General features: G+C 42.3%; 1 protein-coding gene and 2 long non-coding RNA genes across 6 annotated transcripts in view; all 3 read right to left on the bottom strand.

Moving 5' to 3' along the window:
- LOC131891256 (uncharacterized) overlaps positions 1–7,290 on the bottom strand; it is a 31,041-nt gene extending 23,751 nt beyond the window's left edge. The window contains exons 1-3 of one of the 2 annotated variants that reach the window (XR_009374380.1): positions 7,088–7,290; positions 6,822–7,025; positions 6,562–6,764 (exon numbers count right to left, since the gene is read on the bottom strand). This is a non-coding gene — a long non-coding RNA (uncharacterized LOC131891256). Of the gene's footprint in view, positions 1–6,561; positions 7,026–7,087 lie in introns of both variants that reach the window. The other variant, XR_009374379.1, reaches the window with a different exon arrangement.
- A 5,272-nt stretch (positions 7,291–12,562) lies between these two features.
- On the bottom strand, positions 12,563–14,511 carry LOC131892117 (uncharacterized). The gene is made up of 2 exons (XR_009374523.1): positions 13,446–14,511; positions 12,563–13,208 (listed from the first exon to the last, which is right to left on the bottom strand). It is a non-coding gene; the product is annotated as an uncharacterized LOC131892117 (long non-coding RNA).
- Positions 14,512–20,778: 6,267 nt separating this feature from the next.
- The window catches only part of LOC131891741 (uncharacterized), a 30,373-nt gene continuing 27,348 nt past the window's right edge, over positions 20,779–23,803 (bottom strand). For all 3 annotated transcript variants that reach the window (XM_059241380.1, XM_059241381.1, XM_059241382.1), the window contains one exon: positions 20,779–21,113. In XM_059241380.1, the coding sequence (XP_059097363.1) occupies positions 20,946–21,113 (168 nt within the window). In that variant the 3' untranslated portion in view covers positions 20,779–20,945. The remainder of the gene's footprint in view (positions 21,114–23,803) is intronic.

The following is a 23,803-nucleotide window of genomic DNA, read 5'->3' as shown; positions in this document are numbered from 1 at the left end:
GAGTGCACCATTTATATACTACATTTATAACACGATAAGCGTGATTCTTTCACTCGAAGCCGGTGACTGAACTCTGTTAAGTACTCTATAAATGTAATTAAGTACATTTACGAGTACATGGGTTTGAAATGTTACCGACTACAATTACAACTACTTCCAGGGTCCCTAGCTGGGACTAGCACAAGACGTTGTTTCATGTACTTTTTTTTCTTTTTTAGCACTATTGTGGCCTTGACCATGAGTGTAACCGTTTTGAATCAAAAACTAAGCTCTTTGGCACAATTTACATGCAAAAAAGTCCTTATTACTTGCCTGAAAAGGTTATGAGCGAGAAGTTTTATACAGGTGTTAAATCGACGGAACTGATTATCAGAGTGAGTTTGGCTTTGCCGCTGAGCCATGGACGAGCCGCTCAGTACCTAGATTTAATGACTTAACCTTAAGATGGAGATATTTTGCTAATGTGTAGGAAATTTATATTTTTTGGGATTTAATGAGTGCCAAAGAGTTTACTTTTTGATTCAAAACAGTTACATGCATGATTAAGACCACTGATATTGGAAACTACTTGCCCAGATCCACCAACGACGGTGGTTCCACAATCCAAACCACCCCAACAATTAACGAGAGTCCTCAAATCTGTCAAATAGTTCCCAATCGATATTCATGCAGCTCCTCTCGGTCTAAGGTATTAGTGTGCCAACCGCACCCCAGCCCCCCAAAATGTGCCCACATCTAGACATGTGATGGCCGAAAGTTTGCGTACGTGAAAGGAATTTTTTTTCATCATTTTTTCCATTTTCCTTCGCCAGGAGTAGCAGACCGCATGCAAATTTTGGTTTAGTAAGGAAGATATAAATTCATTGGTCCGACTTTGGTCCAGCAGCAGAGTTATTCCGAATCAGTCATACTCTCGACTCGTACATCTGCGTTTTTGTGGCCAAAAAAAGTTTAAGACAAACTCTTACAGCAATATGATACGCACTGATCCTGTCCTGGAAGAGGGACAGGATCAGTGCGTATCATGCTTACTCCTTCATTTGTTCGTTAGTACCTGCCTGCTGCTGTTGGGTACCAATGACTGGGTGCTCCCTCTCTCTTTGACTTTCTCTCTGTCCGAGGTTGGGGAAAGAGGGTCAGGATCAGCGCATATGCACTGATCCTGTCCCGAAAGAGGGACAGGATCAGCGCGTATCATGCTTACTCCTTCATTTGTTCGTTAGTACTTGCCTGCTGCTGTTGGGTACCAATGACTGGGTGCTCCCTCTCTCTTTGACTTTCTCTCTGTCCGAGGTTGGGGAAAGAGAGTCAGGATCAGCGCGTGCGCACTGATCGTGTGCCGAAAGAGGGTCAGAATGAGTGCGTATCATGCTTACTCCTTCATTTGGTCGTTACTTCCTGCCTGCTGCTGCCCTGAAAGAGGGACACGATGAGTGCGTTTCATGCTTACTCCTTCATTTGTTCGTTAGTTCCTGCCTGCTGCTGTTGGGTACCAATAACTGGGTGCTCCCTCTCTCTTTGACTTTCTCTCTGTCCGAGGGTTTTTTTGTAGCGGGACAGAATAGGGGTAATTGTTTGGTTCACCGCTGCCCCCTGCTGCTGCGCATCCATGATCACCGGGTTTGCCTGTCTCCTTTTCCAGTTTGTTATGTAGCGGGACAGAAGAAGGATGCCTGTCTGGTTCACGATTGCCCCCTGCTGCTCGCAAGCATAAGCACGTGTATCAATATTAGTGCTGGGGCGAGCCCAGACTCGAGCCCGAGTCCACTTGAGTCTTTCACTCGATTATTGAGAAATCAGCCAGACTAGAGTCGTTTGAAAGAACTCGAGTTCGGCCTTGTCAATGAAAAAATGATTAGTTTAGGTTTCAAAATTTAGCAATATGTTTCTTTTTGTTTAACTTGAGCCCAGGTAAAGCCTCTGGTCCACTGCTAGACCTGATTCTGATGCGGAACTCAAGTCTAGACTTGGCGAGTCCAGCAAAAAGTCAAAGGGGTCGTCAAGTCTGACTTTAGCATGGCTCAGGGAGTTCAAGTTTGGAAGTCTCAAAATCATAGGGCTCTTACGAGTTTACCCAACTCATCCCAGCACTAATAATTATGCTCATGTACTCGTTTTGTTCCGGTTTACTTGTCGGCCGTCAATAGCGAGAGGGTGTATGTGTTCCTCCTCCTTGCCCTCTTCTTCTCTGTCGGCCACTACGATACCAATACGAAACCGTCCTTGTGGTGCTTTCAAAATGGCTGCTGCAGGCCCGCTTTGTTGGTGTACCATCGCGTCCTGCCCTGTCAATGGCTCTTTGTTCAATCTCTCTTCCTCCTCCTTCCTTGCTGGCTTTCCTCCTCTCCTAAATCGTGGTTCTTCTGCTTACTCTCAGCCTCGTCATTTCTCGTCGATTATAATGGTGGCATTGCTACTTCAGAGGTGATTTCAAGTATTAAGAACATGATTTCCTCAGTGTCTTCTAAAAAGTATTCCAAGGGTAGCATTGTGTCGGCACACCCTTACACTATTTTGAGAGTGCCGGGAACGGGGGCTAGTTTCAATTTGCATCGTCTTTACGGCAATATTGCTCCGACCTTGGCCAAAAATCCGCTAGAAATTCTGAAAAAATGTCGAGCACGGAATTTCATCCTGCACCAGAACTTGCGACTGCACCCGGTATAGCTCAACGGTTTCATAAAGACGTCAGTGAATCCCAAATGCAAAATCAAAAGACCAAGGAAGTGTCGCTGAAAGTCCCAGCTTTCAAAATTGATGCTAAGACCACAAATGTCTTGCATGATTCCAAGGTGCCAGATAAACCGATGGCCGAGCACAAAGCTTCGAATGCAAGCACAAAGACTGCAACAAACCCCAAACGTGCTCGGGAAATTCTGTCCATTCGTGTTGAAGACAAGAAAGCGAAAAAGCCGAGATTTTGAAACATAAGCTTTGAAGTGCTCTGCTACTAATGTGTTGGCTGTGGCTGTTACCATTCATCTTCACGCGTTTTTTTCTTTTTTTGATATTTGTTTTTTTGGTATTTGAATGTTTTATTGATTACATAAGTTTATGTTATGACATTATATTTATAACGACGAGCTTCAATCGAGGAATGTACTGATTTCAATTATAGGTTTCCACGTCAAGTTGTGACAATCAAAGTAAGATTCCAAATCACTTCCAGGAGATCAATTTTGGTCCGCAATGTGTTCACCACGTCCAGGTTAGAGGGCCTGTTGATTACGTTTGGAACGTATAATTGAATTTCGGCCATGATTTGGTCGACAATGGTTGGTTGGATCAAAGGGAACGAATGTTTTAAGTCAAACAGGGAAACATTAGGATCACGACTGCTTTTTTCGGTAAAATACAATGAAAGCATTAAAAATCATCTCTTCCATTTGAGACATTGGTAATTGGTAGACATGCCGGCAGGGAAGCAGATAGAGAGCGGCATAATGATTGGACATCCCCCATTGATTCCAATTGCAAGACCGGCCCAGTATCGTTAAATATCCAGGGACACTCTTTGTTAGGTTTCTTATCTAGGCGGATTTGTCGTGTTCCACACTAGTAACAGAGAATCGCACTCACAATGAAATGATGTTAATCGAAGAATCTGATTGCAACTTCGATTTCTTTACTTGGGGTTTGAACATTGGGCATTCTTGAAAAAACTCAAAACAGTACGAGCAGCCCTCCCTTCACATTCCTTTTTAAACTGCTGTAACGTCATTTCATTGCTTTCACTCTCGACCAATGTTACAACCTGAAGGGACCAATTCACTTGGTTCGGGAAGTAGCTCACACATTCCATGAGAAACTCCACCACTTGGGAGAAGTAGGCTCGTTTGATTGTGATGGAATTGGCGGATTCTACAGGGTACTTCACCTATATCCGGACAATTTTCGATTGCATCCAGATCAAAAAGTATCTTAAGAGGAGTACTTTTAAGGGTTCTATTTTGAAGCATATATATTTGAGAGTTCATTCATTCAATACCCCTCGGCCGCAATCATCCTCTCGATCCTGGGCCTGAAGGACTTGCAAGTATTCATGATCTCCGCGGATCAATGGTAGACCAGTGGTGTCTGATGGAGGCCTTCAGTGACTTCAGGTTGTTGTGCCTAGTTTTGCAGACTTGTCTCTCCAACTTCCCCTAGAAGTAGAAGTCCAGGGGGTTCATGTCGGGGGAGTTGGAGGGGCCAGGTCTGGAGGTCCCAGAAGGCCACGTTATGGGCCTTGAGGAGGTTAAGGGTTTTCTTGGCCTTGTGGGCGGGGGCCGAGTCCTGCTGGAAGATAAACTCGCCCCCCCCGGCCTCGGCCTTCATCCACGGAATGACCACGGTCTCCAGGACATCGCAGTACCTGTCGGCACCCACCCTCTCCTTGGGGTCAAAGAAGAAGGGTGACATCACGGACCCGTTGCTCCCCACGACGCCCAGGGTCATGAAAGAGGCTGGAAACTTGGTGGTGTAACCATGGGGAACATTGGACCTGTCTGTGGCCCTCCAGCGGTCTTTTTGAACGTTATAGGACCTGTTAACTGTCCAGTTCTTCTCGTCGCTGAAGAAGACCATTCTTCTGCCGTGGGACTTCAGGTCGTTCAACAGTTTTGCCCCATTCAAGGTCCTCTTCTCCTTCATGGCGTCAGTTAGGATAAGGCGAGTGTAAAGCTTGCAATTGGACATCTTCAGGTCGTTTTGATGGCCCAGTTGACCGTGTAGATGCTCACATTACGATTCTTTGCGAGAGTCGACATTGGAGTCCCTGGATTGGCCTTGATGGACTTCTTGAGGCCGGCTACAAATCTGGGCGTCCTCTTCTTGTCACTTCTGGGTGGGTGAGGCTTTCTCTTGGTCATACCCTCCTCTCTCCATCTTTGTAGACGTCATACACGGTGCTCCTGGGATACCCAAGGGCCTTTGTGATGGCAGTGGGACCATGGCCCGCGCGAGCAAGTTCGAGCACGACAAACCTTTTCTTATCCTCCATTGTTATTTGTTGACATTATCTGCTGAAAACGGTATGAATTGAAAGCCGATAACTCAACGTTTCAAATGAGACCCAAAAGTACTCTCTAACAACTCTACTTTTTAATCTAGATGTTGTTAAAAAATGTCCGGATTTAGGTGAAACACCCTGTATATTTTCAATGCATATTCCACCTTGAAAGGTCTTGATGATCATTTGTGGTTTGACACTATCGTAAACTTCCTTTTAAAGTTGCATTGTAAGCCGCTCTGTGTCGCTGTTAATGGTTGGAAAAATCTTGGGCTAATGATACATTTTGAGCTAACATTCAATCCCAAAAGGAAAAAAGAAGCCTTTATAGGGCAGGCGGCGCTTGAGTATAACCAAACTCACCCTTCCCTCCAATATCATGACACACACCAAGACGAAGCAAAAGATTAAGAAAAAATAAATAAACATTTCATCTATCCACCCAAAGTATCTTGCATTTGAGACGTTCCAGGCCCGCAGAGAATGGATAGAATATCTTGAATCAATCAGACGTGCGTAACTCTCCACATTGCCATGTAATGCCTCAACTGGGGAAGAGTAACAAACTACTGGGTGAGAAATTTCTAGTTTTAACTGTAAAAATGTCAGAGCGATAAAGTTTAATTTTTGTTGAGCACCAAAATTTCATTGAAATGGGTTGAATGTGGCCGTTTATTTCTCACTTTGATTTCAAAGTTCGAGTATCATGGTTGCCCGTTTCCTTCTGGCCACTGCATTTTCAAAAATATTTCTTCTTGAAGTAATGGTGGCTGATTCATTCGAGACAAATCACGGATCATACAAGTGTGAAGTTATGCAGATCGGGGTTCCAAAACGGGTGTGCTTATCGTCGAATCCCCCGCTGTGTGACATCTTGAAAACCAAACCATGTGTCCGAGTCGTGCAAACAAACAGAATCCTCCGTCCTTGTTCACAAGCTTCTTGTTCAAGAGTCAGCCTTGAGCTGGTAGGTTCAGGTCATCTGGTCCAGTTTCAAAATTTTCATTGGGGATCCAAACATTCTTTCTGTACCCTTGAAACTAGAATTTCGAATGATGATATGAAAGCAACTCATTATGCTCGAGTTGATCGATTACCTTCACCAGAGTCTTGCTGCTGGTTCTTCTGATGATTTTTTTCGACGGCGAAAAAAGCATCATCTTCGGGTTTGTTGGTTTTGATGAGGTGCTCTGTATAAAGTGCGCCCCTCACTTGTTGCTTATTGGAATCAATCAGATAATAGAGCACTGGTGCGTTCTGTCTTTGCTCTTGCACTTCGATGGAAAATGTACTGTAGGCGTTTCAATTCCCACGGTTTCGTCAACTTTGACTCCCGTCTCTCGGGATATATATCTATTGGTCTCAGCCCCTTATACTTTTTTTATTGGACGCTCGTTTAAGGCTTGTACCACATCTGGCAAATATTTTGGCCAGTTTTGAGACAGTTTGGTCCTTACCAAGATTGTTAATTTCAGTTTGATGAGATGGATACTATGCTCGGCAAAAGAACACTATAATAAGAAAACGATTGTGAGTACCTTAGAGGAATGCTTCATGATCGTGACACATACTTTTAAAGGCGCCGTTTTCACACTAAGATAAATGCCTTGGTCATTAAGCCAACTTTTTAAGGAAAATTCACTGCCCTGATCAAGGTGAAGTTGATCTGGTTGACCCAACTGTTTGAACATGGACAAAAACGCACATTTTATAGCTGACAAATCTTTTCGGAAAATGGACCTAGCAGCGATCATTTTGGAAAAAACGTCCACAACTAGAACAAAAGTCGGAGAGTCAAGTCACTGGTATCTTTATCCATGTATATCCTCACCGGAAAGGAACATAGTGTAGCAGTTGTATTCAGGCATAAACCCAACATCGGCCTAAAGTTGAAAGTGAAAGCCAGTTTGTTCAAAAGTCTTCATACGAACAAAATATGTTGACAATTGTTTTTATAGATAGCCATAGACTTTCCTGAAAAAACCGAGAGTGATCCATGGACCAACATGGGCGTTGTAGGCCAACGCCGCAGTGCCTATCAATAAAAGAGTGTTCTATAGATTTGCTGAAAAGTGGTTTAGGCTCAATATCACGTACCTGAACATGCATGAGATAATTTGGCTCAGATCTCAAAGCATCAATGACATCTTCGTATGCCATCTTCATTGGCAGTTCGTGCTTGAGTCCCTCGTAAGTTGCTCTTGCTCCACTGGAAGTAACTTTGTCGATTTTGTGCCGACGAATCATTTGACCGAAATTACCCGTGGCTGAATGAAAACCAATTCTTCTCATTTTTTCATTCCTCCTGTATGATACTTTTCAATGTTTGATTGTTATTTTAGGCCATGATGAATATTGGCTGCATTAGACGAGCTACCTCCACTATAATATTGGCCAAATGAATTGTGTTGCCACCGGTTTGTTTTGGTATCACAAAAGTCAGTTGGTCTTGGTTTGAAGTTAGAGCATTCGCTGAATATATAGGAATAATTCGACTATGAGAAAACCGAGAATCACGGGCAATTTGTGCAAAAATGAATCCACAAAACTAACAGTAGGCTCAGTTTGAGCAGGGACTATGAACGATTCCATGATTGAAGAATAGCCGAAGTATTTGCCCAACCAGTCAGTTCAAAAGATTTATGTGACTGATGAAAGGGGATGAAGTGTCATTGATCATCCAACTCTTACAGGCGCTTCCAAACATAATAGTTCATTGACCCCACGGTAACCTCATAACAATAACATTCTTATGGAGAGGATCCTGAGCGACATACCCCGGTCTAAATCTCTACGAAACAAACAAGCTTCGAGAGAAAGAAAAAAAGAGAAAGAGAGAGAGAGTAGGGAACTACTATTGTTGGGTGCTATTGTTGGGGCGAGTCCGGACTCGAACCCGAAAGCACTCCAGACTTTTACTCGATTTTAGAGAAATTGGCCGAAATCGACGAAATCGAGTCCGGACTTGTCAATCAAAAATATTGATTCTTTTTCTTCAGATTTCGCAAGACGAATCTTTTTGCGTGAACTGACTCTACTAATAGACTCAAGTCCAGCAGAGGGCTCGATTCGTCATCAAATGAACGGACTCGTATGAGTCCGACTTTTAACGGACTTGCCCCACCACTAGGAACTACACACTATTTGTGTTCCAAAAGAGCGAGGAAGAAAAAAAACACCAGCCCGGATCCTGTCCTCTTCCAAAAGAGCGAAAGAAAGATGATCGCGATGATGCGCAGCAGCAGGGGCAGGCGTGAACCAGACCAACACCCTTATCGTGTCCCGCTACATAAGAAACCTGGGGCAGAGAGAAAGTCAAAGAGAGAGGGAGCACCCAGTCATTGGTACCCAACAGCAGCAGGCAGGTACTAACGAACAAATGAAGGAGTAAGCAAGATACACGCTGATCCTGCCCCTCTTTTGGGACAGTTTCAGTGCTTACGCGCTGATCCTGACCCTCTTTCCCCAACCTCGGACAGAGAGAAAGTCAAAGAGAGAGGGAGCTCACAGTCATTGGTACCCAACAGCAGCAGGCAGATACTAACAAACAAATGAAGGAGTAAGCATGATACGCGCTGATCCTGTCCCTCCCCCGGGACAGGATCAGTGCCACAGACGAACGCTTGCCTTCATCAGCTGGTACATAAATTTTGGTGTACAGTGACTCATGCTTTTTCATCCGCCAGCGTGGCCGGATTCAGAGTGAGTTTGTCACTGATAGCGTTCGTTGAAGGCCCAGCGATTGTAGGTCATTAGTACTGATCAGGCAGTCACCCTCCTCTTTTTTGGTGTACAGAGTTGTTGACACAAAATCCATTTTCCTCTGCACTGAGGTCGGGCCAATGCAACATCTAGTCCTTATATGATCTGTGATCAGTGCGTATCATAGTGCTCTTACACCTTCTTTCAATCCTCGGGTGCCTTGCTCAATCAAGACCCCTTAAAATCAGGGACCTGATGAACCATATATGGGAAGAACAAAAGTTGCAGGTGATGAATTTGAAGCACCTGGCCAAGGGTGTCAATCTAACGAGTCCATCAAAGAACACAAGGTACTCATATGTGACGGAAAGGATAAGTGCGTATGTAGTGACATGAGTCAATTTATGAAAAAAACAAAATGCTGTTTGCCCATTTCAATTGGAAGGTTTTGCAAATTGTGAGTTGTTTTTTGTCTTGATGAAGAAGAAAGCAGATTCCTGTTAAACGACAAAAACATGGAAGAATTGTTCAAGCAAATCAGGAAAGTCATGGCTTCAAAAAACATCTCAAAAGAACTAAAACGAAGCTTGCACGATGAACTCCAGGCCTTCCCAGCAAATGAAAGTGTTGTTAAGGAGATCCATACAGTTTCCAAGATTTGACCGCAAAATAACTCACGAACCCCAATGTTGATCCTTCTTCCCATCAAAGAAGGTCTCAACTTCTTGCTCTAATGTTCCAAGACCATAATGTTTTTAAACCTTTTTGGTTTGGTTTTTCACGGGCTTTTCTAACCGCTACAGGGAATGTAATCCCCAGTACTATTAAAATGAAAGGTTATTATTCATCTATTTATTGCCTTTCAATTCTTATATGATATTTGGTCTACCAACGAATTTGAGTTGGCAGACCGAGCTAGTCCTTGAATGTAGGGTTGATCTGGTATGCTATCTAAAAAATTGTCCAAGTCTGACTTGAAAGATGCTACCGGATCAATAAGGCCTACGTATTCCCTACGAATATCAGAGGGAAGCAAATTAAACAATGAAGGAGCCCGAGAAAGAAGAGATGTGGACTTCATTGTTCGAACTAGCCTGGATTCTCGAAGGCTTGAAGGTGCTCTCAAAACGCACATTAAGCCTCTACGGTCACTAGAATTGACCCTAAACCCTGGGTTGGGACAAAGCTCATGGATACTTTTGAAGACGTACAGTAGCAGATACCTTTTGTACCTTCTCTGAACACTGTACAGTCCCAACTTTTTTTAGCCTCTCCCAATATGAGAGCTCTCTCAATCCTGTAATGTTCCTAGTGAAACATCTTTGGACTTGTTCGACCTTTTGCAAACCTGCTGAACTCATTGGAGCCCAAATGGGTGAGGCATATTCAAGATGTGGCTGGACAATCGACTTGTACAGGGTTAGCATCGTGATGCTATCTCTGGACTTAAACGTACGATATATCCAACCACACCTTTGAAAAGCCTTACCCACCTTCAACTGGATATGCTCATCGAACTTTCCATTAACTACTGTATGGATGCATTAACCATTTGCTACAATTTCCTTCATTTTGAATTCCATTGCCAATTTCGCTCTACAGTCTAGCTTTCTCTAGTTCTATCTGTAACTGGTATTATCCCGCCTTTTTTAAATTTCTTATCACATTGTCATTTACTTGTTTAGAAACAAAGTTAAAAGACAGCGCAGGAGTAACGAAACTACAAGTAACGAAAGTACAGTAATTTGTTCCTTTTTTCGGAAAAGGAAAGGTAATGTCATTACATTTATAAATAGGTGTACTTGTAACGACCAAAAAAGTTAAAGAGTACTCATTACTTTTTAAAGCTGCTCACATTATTGTTTTTGCACTCTTTTGTAAAACGTAACGCGTGTCACTGCTCGGAAGTTCAATCATAGAGTAAGCAACTTCTTCCATCAACCAATAATTGATTTCATCAACGAATCTCAATTAGGGTTTCCAAACCAGTGCTAACAATTGTGGTCAGAAAGTGTTTCCCACTTTGCGTCCCCCCTCATGCGTACCCACTTGCTCACCCTTAAGCCAAACATGGATCAAATTTAGCTTGACTGATTTGTGAACTTCCACCATAGAGGAAGCAACTCCTAGAGAGCGCAATGAGATCAAGCCAGGCGGACTAACTTTCAGAGCATATGCATGTTAGCTGACCGGCTGCTAGGGGTGTAGTTTCTGATTGTAGAGGCGCTGCTTTCCATCAGCCGGAGTTGCACTGTCCATTGGTTACCGATTCAGCTGCAGTACAAAACCACAACAAACTCAATTTTTACACTGTTATGTTACTTGCTATGCTTCCACTGCGTTGGCAATGAATTTTGACGTTTGCAAGGTGGATAGGTTGTTCTCCACCAATTAGTTGGCGGTGCTCATTTTTAAAATTTGTGACAAAATGTGAAAAGGTTTAGATAGAGAATTTAAGGGTTATTATTACAGTATTAGGTTAGTTCAAGTTTAAAAATGTAGCCCCACCAACTAATTGTTGGAGAATAACGTGTTCACCTTGCAAGGTGTGGTCATTCATGGTGATGAGGTTGGAAGATGCTAAGTAAGAAAATGATGGGCCCATCAGGGTGACCTGATTAACCTCTTAAGCCAAAGTACTTTGATGAAGCTTTTAAAGAGACTAGGCTAGCACGTTTCAGAATTAACGTTAACCCAGTTCATAGCAATTAGAACATTTATCAAAATATTTTCCATTGGAGGCTGAGCACAAAGAGACTCATGAGCATGGTGAATTGGAAATTGGGACTGGTATAGTCTTTTCCATTCGTGCACAAATGCATAAAATCATGGAATTTTCATATGCAACATGGAACTCTTAAACAATCTCGAGGGCCTCATTCAATCCTTAAAAGTTAGTGAGTAAGGCCACACTGATGTGAAAAAACTGACCACTTTAATCATAAACCATATAGAGACGTGTAAAGTACCGGATTGGATTTCAGCTACGTGAGATAATCAGGCTGCGCCCCAATCCTGGCAAGAACTACCATTATTTCAGCACATCCAGTGCTTCCAAATTTTCATTGACAAAATCGTTCGCCGTCTTGGGAAATCGTTGGACAATTATTTTTAACCAAGTCCAACATTCACTTAAAAAAGACGACATTACAAGGCAAGTGAAAAAAAAACATGCAGAAATACGAAAACAATATTTGGTGCCAACATTTTGTCAACAGTAAGAAAAGTGGTGACACTTTCTTCATGGTAGAACCAGAGGGCGCACTAGTATGAAATCCCAAAGCTTTACACTTCTCTACAATACGTAGGCGAGGTAATCCTGCTACCTGGCGGCCATAATTGACCTCAAAGTCAGCTGTTTGTTATGATTTGGTTTTGGGTGGACAGATTTTGAAGCTCACAACCGTCAGAACAACGGACATTGTCCCTCGTTTTCAAGACATTTCGGCGTCATCAAACTAGTTGCAGTCAACGTACCGTGATGCTAAAACATTGATTGTCCAGAAGAGCATAGGACCGCCAAAACGGTCATTTCTCTTCGTTTTCGAGATACTTCAGCGACATCCACAGTTTTACTGCTATCAAAAGGAAGGTTTTCATCTCACACACTCGTTCGTGGAGTGAATGAGACACATGAGGACGGAAATCTTTATGTTTTGAAGAACATGCCGTGATGCAAAGACATTGATCTGCCAGATTGGCATATCGAAAGCAATGGAATCGACCCTCAACCAAATCGGAAAGTGGACGACAGTCAATCCCATAGTTAGGCAACACATCCAAAACCAACAGGGCCATTGGGGCCGTTGGGGCCGTCACCCGCTCTTTGAAGCAAGGGACTACAATAAAGGCAAAATGCAGGCAAAACAATTGATTCGACCTTCGCTCTATTGCCAATCCAAGTAGATCTCATGAAGAGTGAGTGGCCCAAAAATAGTGGACGGGAAGAAAGAAGAACTGATATCCAATGCTCTTTCCAGCCAAATCTCTGGACAGCCTGAGAGCATGGCGTTAATACGGACGTGATTGGGAAGAAGCGGCCAGAGAAGCCTTTGAACCTTCGATTCCTTGAGCCCCAATGACTGGGTTATGCGGCAAATGTTGGATTATACCACGAACTTCTAGAGATGTCAACTGCAAACAAAAGCAAACATTTATTATCTCCTAAATCGTTCACTTTTTTCCAAATAAGCTTGACATACGACCACAAAATCTTGCTGAAGAGATGATCTTGGCCAAATTTGAGCCCAAAACCATGCCTTGGGAACTCAAGAAACATGCACTGAAAAAAAGTTTGAATTTTCCGCCTGAAACGAACCACTTAAAAGTGAATGATATAAAGTGACCTGCCTGTAATTGAAGAGATCTCTACGTTTCTTATGTTACTAGTTTGATTCGGAAAGTGGCTCGGAGTTGCTACGACCAAGAGCAGGCCGATTTGGCGGGAAGCTCGTTGACATTCCATATTTCAAGTACATTGTGCCATAGTTGGCAAACTCATCAGATGGACATGAATCTGTAATAAGGAAAGCCTCAAAATTGAATTTCGCTCTTTTTAGTGTGAAAAGAGTGTTATCATTTGGATTAGATACACATGATTCATTTCAAAAGAGTGTCAGTGTCATGGCCAATTCGACTTAGAAAAATGAGATTTCTTTTTTTTATAGCCAAGCACACTCAAGGTTGACTGATTACCATTGAACGAGATGGTTATTGGATACAAAAGACGATCCCTAAATTGGAAAAAATATACCTAATCAGGTATTCCATTTTTTTCCTCTGCTGGAATCATTTTTCCGGTTTTACTTTCGATCCATATGACTAAAGCACATTTCTCATCCAAATGGCGGTTTTTGTGAGCTTTGACTTTCTTTATCTTGAATGATAACTCGTTATTTTGAAAGATATCTGGTTGAGCGCTTTTATCCTCAAGCTTCTTCATTTTGATTTTGACCTTGTTCACTATCATTGACGCCAATCACTCTTCACGGGATCCATCCGAAATGTCAAATCAAAACAAAGATCAAAACGTAGGTGAGTGCCTGTGAAGAGCCATGCAGTTTGTTGAATGGTGCTTTTTGGTAGCCGCTTGCTTGGAGAGCCACAGTTGATTCAAAAGGCAGGTGACGGCCCCGAGAGCCCCGGTGATGATGAAGTGTTGTCTTACAATTGAATTGACTGCCATCCGCCTTTCGTTTTTGTGGAGGGTCAATTCCATAGTGTTGGATATGCTCTTCTGGAGAATCAATGTCTTAGCATCGCGGTATGTTCGACATCACTATACTGATGTTATCCATCCTCTCGGGTCTCATTCACTCCATGAACAAGTTTGCCATCAAGTGAGGTTTTTGAAAAAGCCGCCATACTTTGTAGATGGAAAACGCCCTTTCAATAGAAGTACAACTAGTTTGATGACGCCGAAATGTCTTGAAAACGAGGGACAATGTCCGTTGTTCTGACGGTTGTGAGCTTCAAAATCTGTCCACCCAAAACCAAATCATAACAAACAGCTGACTTTGAGGTCAATTATGGCCGCCAGGTAGCAGGATTACCTCGCCTACGTATAACTAGACCTCGCATTGCGCGAGGAAAAATGCGGTCACATGTCTTCCTTCATCTGCTGGTGCATAAATTTTGGTGCACAGTGACTCATGCTTATTCATCGGCAAACGTGGCCGGATTCTGAGTGAATCGGTCACTGATTCCGTTCGTTGAAGCGTTGGAGGGTTGTAGGTCGCTAGTACTGATCAGGCAGTCACCCTCCTCTTTTTTGCTGTACAGAGTTGTTGATACAAAATACATATTCCTCTGCACGATAATACTTTACAAGAGGTAACTCAGGGACGGTGAGTAACTGTGACCATCAGGAAGAGTGCAGAAGGCACCAAAAGTGCGCCCATAAGTAGTTTGATTACATAAAGAAAGGAACATTTAATCCTATCTAACTTAACTTAACCTAACCCAACCTTTCGGTTGCAAGGGCCTGGGGGCGCCTAGGGCGCGGCGCAAGCCTAGGGCAGCTCGGTTGCGAGGGTCCTTTGCCTTGGATCCCAACTTCATGCTAAGTGCAAACTGGTCACTTCTAACTGTCAATAACGAAGCAGCTGTCCCTGAGTTACCTTTTGCATGAACATCTAAAAAGGGATGGACTCCGCTCGGCCACAGATTCACGTTTTGGGTGACCCCTATGGGATAAAGGACAAAGTAACAACGTCACTTCAGCCTGCATCATATCTCAAGGCTGCCTTAGTCTTTGGCAGATCGGCTGGGCTAGTAGTTTAGCACTAAGAGATGAGATGGACTAAAACATTCTATTGGGCCTACTTGCCTTGAGAGTGCTCGTTCAGGGCTTGTCTTTTCAAATTAGGAGGCTAATAATTAGAAACAATGCATACATTTCATTGTAGGGTGATTACAAAATGTAAAGCATTTTGAAATATATTATGGTAAAAATACATCCAATTAGTTTTCATAATCAAATCATGGCCATTTATTGTTTAAAAATAGTGTTAAAAAGTCAAGTTGGCCTTGAATACGAAAATGGTCTGAACCCTGATTGTGCTCGAGCCAGGAAGTGGCCATAACTGCAATGGAGTTCATTTGAACCAAGTTTCTTTACCGTGCATAATTTGCGCAAATTGTGTGTCCAGACTAACATCATGGTCGATTGTATTGTGTCTAGGGTACCCTAGACATGATTATCTAAGATTGTGTCAGTTCAACTGTTCTTGAAGTGTTTTCTACAACATTGAGTTTCCCATCAGCTGTCAACAGAAAAGCTCAGACATTTATTCAGTAGTGGTGATGTGACATTGTGTCCCAATATGAACTTCTCTCTACAACTGCCAAAGAAACAAATGATAGAAAAATGGCTATTAATCCACACTAACATTTCCACATGGTGCTCAGTCCTTCCCAGCCATAACTATTCTGTATTTTTTGGATTGCAGAAAGTAGAACACACCCGTCAGATAATTTAGGTTAGATATTTAAAGGTTCATCATCTTCTTATGAACCTGTTTTTTTATTTATCATCCTGCTTCTTCCAATTTAATTCACCATTTGATGTTTCTTATTGAATGAGACTTCATCTGGATATTTAGAGGCTTATTTTCGATTCATTTGCTTATTTTTGGGGAAGAGATTGAAGATGAGATTGGCAAATAATATTTTAGGCATTGTAGGTCACTTTTGTAGTTGACAATAAGTGCTTGTTCAAACCAATTTCTTGCCTTTGTCAATCACATAAATGAGGGAGGGGGTGTTAAGCCAGCCAATACTGGAATTTACAATACCTCCACACTCAGGTATGAAAAAGAACTCATAATATGAAATTAAAGACAGAAAATTGGCTGTTTATCTTAAAAGCGGATAGCCATTGATGTTTTAGTACTTTCAATGAAGAAAGAAGCACTGAAAATTATGTTAAGAGCGCTCTTTCAAGGGTAGGTAGAAGCTATCCCTTTCTCCCTTATGGGTCACCCTTTTTTTACCGTGCGGCATCCAGGTCTTCTAGTAATCCAAGCATCTTGTAAAGTACTTCCGGTTTCGCCATATGGTGGAAAAGGTGACTCCAGAGTTATCCAAAGCCAAATACGTTTGTGCAACCACTGATGCTTGGACACACGGTAAGCAAAGCTACTTGGGTGTGACAGCCCACTTTCTCGACCATGATCTGGGTCGCCATTCCTTTGCCATTTAATGTCCATCTCTGACAGGTAGCCACACTTTTGATGCGTTAGCCCAAGCCTTGGAGAGCATCCGCACAAAATTATGTACCAGTACACAAAAGCCACCACTGTTACTGATAATGGGAGCAACTTTTGCAAAGCCTTCAAAATGTTTGGTGAGCATGAGCACCCACAATATTTTAAGAACAAAGACAATCATCATGAGGATTTTGAATTTCAAGATGTTTTGTCTTCGCTGGATCAACAGTACAAGTATCAAGAGAAGGTATCTCATTTGCCAAAACATGAGCGTTGTGTTGCCCACACAATCAATCTTGTAGCAACGAAAGATATCGAATCTGCTTTACAGAGCAAGTCTTTCCAAAATGAATCCCAATCTGCATTTGCCAAGTGCCAAGGACTTTGGAATAAGCAAGAGCGAGGGTGTCATTTTGCCAAAAAGGTTCTTTTTTAGTTTTCAGTTGCGTTTTGTTGTTCCAAATACTACCAGGTGGAACTCCACCTACCTCAGCATTGTTAGGGTTAAGAAGATTATGTCCATGAACTTACGAGGTGCTTTCAGAATCAAAATGCATTCGCCTTTTTATTTCTAAACCATTGGTCTGACAGATTAGATTGCAAAAAACATAATTGTTTCGCAACCATTTTTGAGAAGTTATTGCTAAAATTAATTTCGGCTTCTACTAACAAAGGTTATACTATCATCATTCCCCCCAAGGCTGTTGACCCTACCCGTGCCAAATTGAACATGACTTGCGTGCATGATTTTGCCGTTAACCTCGCAAAGGCAGAGAAGAACGCAAAGGATATCCAAGAGATTCTGGATGACGCCTATCTGGCCAATGCTCTGAAGATTCGTGCTATTTTCAACATCATCAAGAAGGTAGTGGACAGGCAGGACGCCGACGATCAGAGGCGGTTCAATGCCAAGAGGACAACCAGGACGCCGGACTTTATTGAGTCCATGGGCCTTTACATCAATGAAGACCGGCGTGTTGGCATTGAGGAATTAGCCCGAGCATTTGGTTGCTTGATTGGCACCATTTACACCGTGATTCACGAAGACCTCAGCCTCGTCAAGAAGTCCGCCTGATGGGTCCCGAAATTGCTGACCTACGAGCAAAAAGAGCGTTGCGTGGAGTTGTCGGCCAAGTTTAAAACTAACGTAGAAATGAAGGGGAATGGATGGCTTGTCCTGATTGTTACAATGGATGAGTCTGCTGTGTCCCTGCACACCCCAGAGACCAAGCAACAGTTCAAGCAGTGGCTTAAGAAGGGCTCCCCAGGCCCGATTAAAACCCGTGTGCAAGCCTCAAGAGACCACGTTATGGTTTTGGCCTTCTTTGACTCAGAAGGGATGATCTACACAAGATACGTGGAAAAAGGCGTCAAAGTCAGCGCGGTTTACACTGTATACACCCTGGGCAGGTTTCAGAAAGCTTTGGTCAAGAAAAGACCAATCAAAGCTGAGCACGGGTTCATTTGTCATTGGGACAATGCCCTGGTTCACACGGCCAAGGTCGTCAAGGAATTCTTGGCCGCTAACTCGTACACGTTGATGGAACATGCACCATATTTGCCAGATCTCGCCCCCGCTGACTACTTTCTCTTCCCAAAAGTAAAATCAGCCCTCTTAGGCAAATCCATCACCCGCCACGGCTTTCAGAAGACCTGGGAACGGGTAGTGGCCACCATCCCCAAGGAGAGCTTCGTCACGGCGTTCCAGAAGTGGTATGACCGACATGACAAGTGCGTTGCTATTCAGTGGGGGTATGTGGAGAAATGTTAAATGTTATTTTTTTTTCTAACATGAATACTAAAAAAGTTATGAAACGAATGCATTTTGATTCTGAAAGGACCTCGTACCTGCCTTAACCTTGCTGATGTCCAATATCAATATTCTTCCCTTCACCCTTGCTGAAATATCTTTCATCGGAGAATATTGTAACTTGAGCCCTATGGCCAAGGCTCTTGACATCCCTCAAGGGGAGATTCATGCCTACTTGGGCTAATAATTGCCAACGGTTACCATTTAGAAAGCAAAAAAAATGAGGACAAAGTAGGTGGCTTAATCCATTGCCAACCACTTGCCCAAGCTCTTTTAGAGGGGCTTCAAAAGTGATTCTCCCATTGTTTTATGGGCTTAGTCACGGACTTCTAGAGATATGGACTGCAAACGGAAGCAAAAATATCCTATCTCCTAAACTGCTCATCTTATTCCAAATAAGTACTTTATACGACCACAAGATCTTATTGAATGGATGAACTCAGCTAAATTTGAGCCCAAACCTATGTTTAGGGAACTCAGGAGGCATGTTCAAAGTTGTGTAGTAAACACTACATAAAATTTGAATTTTCGGCCTGCTCTTGGTCAGCTACATAAGCTTTTGACAACATAACTTTGAAACGATTGACTTTGCATGTAAATGATATAAAATTGACCCACCGTTACTTGAGGAGATCTACGTTTCTTATTTTTTTTTACTTTAATTCGAAAAGTAGCCCAGAGTGGCTATGACCAAGAGCAGGCCAATTTGGCGGGAAGCTCGTTCGCAGTCCATATTTCTAGAAGTCCGTAGCTTAGCCCATTGCCAGCCACTTGCCCAATCTCTCTTGGAGGGGCTTAAAAAGCGATTCTCCCATCGTTTTCTGGAAGATGATTTTATTATTGCTGCTGCTGCTGCCTCCTGCCTCCTGCCCTGCTCAAATGCCTCAAAGGAGTAGATGCCGACAAAGCCAGGATGCTTCCGGCCGATGCCATGAGGTCCTTCGAAATCCCTGCAGAGTCTAGAGAGGACGTAGAGGACGACAATGAGGATGATTTCTTTCCAAAGCAAGCCAAATTTGAATTAAGCTCTGACGACATAATCAATCGGTTCTTGGGGAACCCATCTACAAAACTGGAGGGTTTGCGGCAATATCCATTGGTCATGAAAGTGTTCCAAAAGTATAACACAACCTTACCTTCTTCTGCAAGGAGTGAAAGGTTGATTTCAGGAGAAAAATGTATTTTTTGACCCAATAAAATGCCTTTGTCTTCAGTGGCATTTGGATTGCAGCTTTTGCTATATGTAAGTGGCATTCCATCGCCTGGAAAATAAAAGTTCCTCTTTAGATTTCTTTGTGTCCGTTAAGATATTTTCATCACTTTAAAATTGAATCCGTAATTAGGGATCAATATTGGATCCAGGGACGAGCTAGCTGTCCTTTGAGTGTCTGACGAAAATTCCAAACCATGAAATAAAATCCATGGACATAATGGAAGTCGCATACTATTGCAACCATTATGGGCATTGCGACTACTCCGGCCCATTCTTACTTACACAAAGCATAAAGAACAAAAATGACGGGGTAAAAAATTCACGTCGAAATGACGATCTGGACCAAATAAATATTTAATTAGAATAAATGTAATTAACGAGCCAATTAAGAAAAAGTAATATACATCACATTGATCAATTTTGCCTTTTATTGTGGAGTCAAAATGGCAAAGCTATTGGATTGAAGTTGTACTCATGAGTCATGACTCTAGATCAGAGCCCAGTTTTTTAAACCCAAGGAGTGAAGCTTAGATCGAGAAAAGATTCAACTTCTGCAGTAAGGTGCGAACTTTTCTCGATCTATGATTCACTCTTTTGCTTTACAAATCTGACCTCAGGTCTCACCCTGGTTATGAATTCAAAGCTTGAGACCTCGGATGCCCCCTTCCCATCACTATTGCTAAGCAACCAATTACACTTCATCAATGCTCATCAGCATAACATGTTGCTGAGAAACTTAAACTTTAGAATTGTTTGAAACAAAAATAGAACCATTAATTTAGCAAAGAATGGCCTTGTTGAGGCAAAAGACCTGAAACATCAGTCATGTGGAATTTTAGTAAAAGTAATTGTAACGAGTAGCGCCATTACATGTTCTGGCAAGTAATGGTTGTATGACGAATTACTTTGTTTGGCCAAAGTAATTGTAACAGTAAACCGTTCCTTCTTTTAGGAACGACTAAGACCCTGGTAAAAAACTAACTGTTGTCAACCTTTTTGACTTTTCTTACTTTTCTCCGGAGCTTCCAGATTTAGAGTCACGCAACTTGCTTCCCAACTGTAGGTGCGAAAAGGTTTAGACATTCAACTTCGCTTCAAAGCTGGGGCTCTTTTTATATCTCTTTTCATGATTCACAGTGGTTTGATTGATGTCGTCTCAAGGGACAGAACTGTTTCATAGTGCATAGAGCACTCAATGATCTGGAGTGGAAAGCTCAAACATTTCCAAACCACGAGAGGCTGGGAAAATAAGATGAAATTTCCAACGAAATCCAAAATGTCATCTTGATTTTACAAAAATGATAATTTTGGTGAACTCTTTGCATAGTGATAGGTGTACTCTTTTTATAGTGATGTGATACGATATAAGCATGTATTTCTTTTTTTAATTTTCCAGAAGGTACAGTTTTTTTTAGATATTTCCAATACAATTGTAATTGGAGTATTGTTCAGGGCAGTGCTTAGCGACATACACAACCAGTTGTACGCGTGATTGATAACAATGTATCATCAGAGGGTCATTCAAACGGCCAAATTGTTGAGGAGTCGCTTCTCCTTTTCCTCTTGGATCTTCAAGAGTCTCTCACCTCCTTTGGATATGCAATAGAACACGAGGAAGCCTCCAGCAATAAGACTTCCACTGAGGACTCCTCTTTGCCAAGTGATTGGGATCACAATCAAAGCGGAGACCTGAAAAGATCAGAATTTAAAAGTTTAGTGAAGGAGCACCAAACTTGGCCAGTCTGGGGATTTCCGTAGCTTCGGAATTTATCAGCTCAAGTTCTTTAAATTTTCATTGTCAATTTTCTCTCAAAAAACCCGCATTGAACGCGAAATCGATAGCCAAAGCAATGCAATCAAGTTTGTAGTGTCAAAAAATATGTCTCATGATCAGGGCAGTGGTAGCAAAATTACAGTAATACGTTCCTTTTTCTCGAAAAAGGAAATCTAATCACGTTGCTTTTGAAAATTGTGTAATTGTAAAGGCCCAAAACATGCTAACTTACTCTTTACCCGTGCCTATTTTTGCCTCAAGAGTGGCATCCAATTTTTCGTCTCTCTTGGCAAATGAGGAAATTTTAAGCTTCTAGGCAATTTGTCCGGGAATTTCCGTTTTTTTATATTTTCAAATATTCTGCAGAAGGAACATCAGGGATGAAAATTCTGCAACCTTTTAATAACAACAAATGTATTGTGGTTTCAAACTTTGTTATACTACCCCTGCTTCATTGTGTATATCTCTTTTGAAATACCTCAATTGAAATTCCGTTGGACCCAGAACAAAATCTTCCTTTGACTTGAGTATGTTGTACCAAATTTCTCAACTCTCCCCATATTCATCCATGACTTTAGGCAGAGTGTTCTGACAAAAAAGTTTTAAAATCTCGAGAATTTTTAATACGGTTTTTCTAAAAAGAACGTGATAAGAACATGACCAAGTCAGTAAGGGGTAATGCAGTGCTAAGCAAATGAATCATTTCAGTGCTCATTAGTCAAACATGGAATTGTTGAAACAAAAATATAAGCATTGATTTAGAGAAGTAAGGCCTTGTTGAGGCATAAAACTTGACATGTTGGTCATCTAAATTTTGGTAAAAGTAATTGTAACGAGTGCCGCCATTACATTTATTGGCGAGTAATGGCTGGGTAACGAATTACTCTTTTTGGCCTAAGTATTTGTTCCTTTAAAGAGGAACGACTAACGCCCTGCTCATTATGTACTCAAGCAAAATGTCAAACCATTCTTTTTTTTTTGAGATTTATTGAAATATTTTGGCCAAACACATTTTGTAAATCCTAACGTAAATCTTGATCGTGCATTTAAAAGTAATTTCGTAAACTTCAGCAAATGGGCAAAACATTTACACCTCACTGTCAAAGTTTTGCACTTTTCGATATATCACGGTTGTAAATCGTATTCTTATAATTTGATCAGGAGATGGCGCCCTAACAGAGGTAAACAATAGCAAGGAAAAGAAAGAAAAGATGATTTTGATTTTGATTCCATATTGAAATTCGAGTATTGGGATCTAAATATCATATGATTTTTATTGAATTGCAAAGCCCCATCAACATCTGGGATTTCCAACTTTCACTTCTCCGGACCCCAGCCCTGCCACTCCTTCAACATCTATTCAGCCTCGCCCTCCATTCTTCCTTCTTCCCACCAGAGTGGATGGAGTCAGCTATCATCTTCATCCATAAGAAAGGGCCGAGGGATCATCGGACCATCGCCCTGGAAAACCCCTTCTTGAAGATGATGTCCACCCAACTAGCTGCTCGCTTCTCCGGATTGGCCGAGGATAGGGATCTCCTTCCTCAGTTCCAATTCGGTTTCCGGAGAAGCCGCTCAACCACCACGGCAGCCACTCTCCTCTATGAAATTGTGCATTCCAACATCAGCAACAAGAGGAGAGTGCACGGATGCTTTGTGGAATTCTCCAAAGCATTTGATAGGGTGGACCAAACGCGATTATTCCTCAAAATCCAACTATTGGGATTTCCGCGTTCACTCTATGTCCTGCTGTCCAACATCTATGCGGGACTCAGATGCTCTATTCGTTCTGGTGAAGATCTATCCCCCTGCTACTTCACTGCCGTTGGCCTTCCGCAGGGAGATCCACTATCGCCAATTCTTTTTAATCTTTATGTATCCGACCTGCCCGAAGCTCTTCCACACCAAGGCCCCACTATCAACCATTTTCCTATTCAATATATTCAATATGCAGACGACCTGGTTCTCTTGGCTAATTCAGCCGTGGAATTGCAAAATGCCATCAATGCGCTCCATGGTTATTGCCAAGAGAACGGCCTTCAAGTCAATAACATCAAGACGAAGGCCATGGTTATCCATAAAGGTCGTCTGCCTCCCACCTCCTTCCACATCAATAATAGTCCGATTGAAATCTTCAATAGTTTTAACTATGTCGGTTTCACCTTCTCCACCCAACTCTCATTCACCAATCACCTCAAATCCACAATAACTAAGGCCAGGGCCAGGATCGGATACATATGCAATAGACTTCCCATCAAGAATCTTCCCCTCCCAATAATCCTTCAACTCTTCCGGATCTACGTCACCCCAATTTTCCTCTACGGCCTACACCTTTGGCTTCCCAACTCCGCCCAATCCGCCCTCAAATCCGCCGATGCCACCTACACCAAGTTCCTCAAGCGATACCTCTGCGTGCCCCAATATGCCAACAATGCATGGACACATTTTCTATGTGAAACCGAGCCCCTCACCATCGGGCTGGCAAGGTTAGTGTCCAACAGTGTTGGGANAATAGAATTGACTCCGTGGATCAAAGCACTATCACAGATGATGTACTATTCCTCTAAGAATTTTACCGGAATAACAGGCTCAAGATGGAGAAGGA

The sequence above is a fragment of the Tigriopus californicus genome, chromosome 12 (assembly GCF_007210705.1).
Source record: "Tigriopus californicus strain San Diego chromosome 12, Tcal_SD_v2.1, whole genome shotgun sequence".
NCBI classification, from domain to species: domain Eukaryota; kingdom Metazoa; phylum Arthropoda; class Copepoda; order Harpacticoida; family Harpacticidae; genus Tigriopus; species Tigriopus californicus.
The sequence above is the reverse complement of the archived record's forward strand: the minus strand, read 5'-3'. Positions and strand labels throughout refer to the sequence as shown.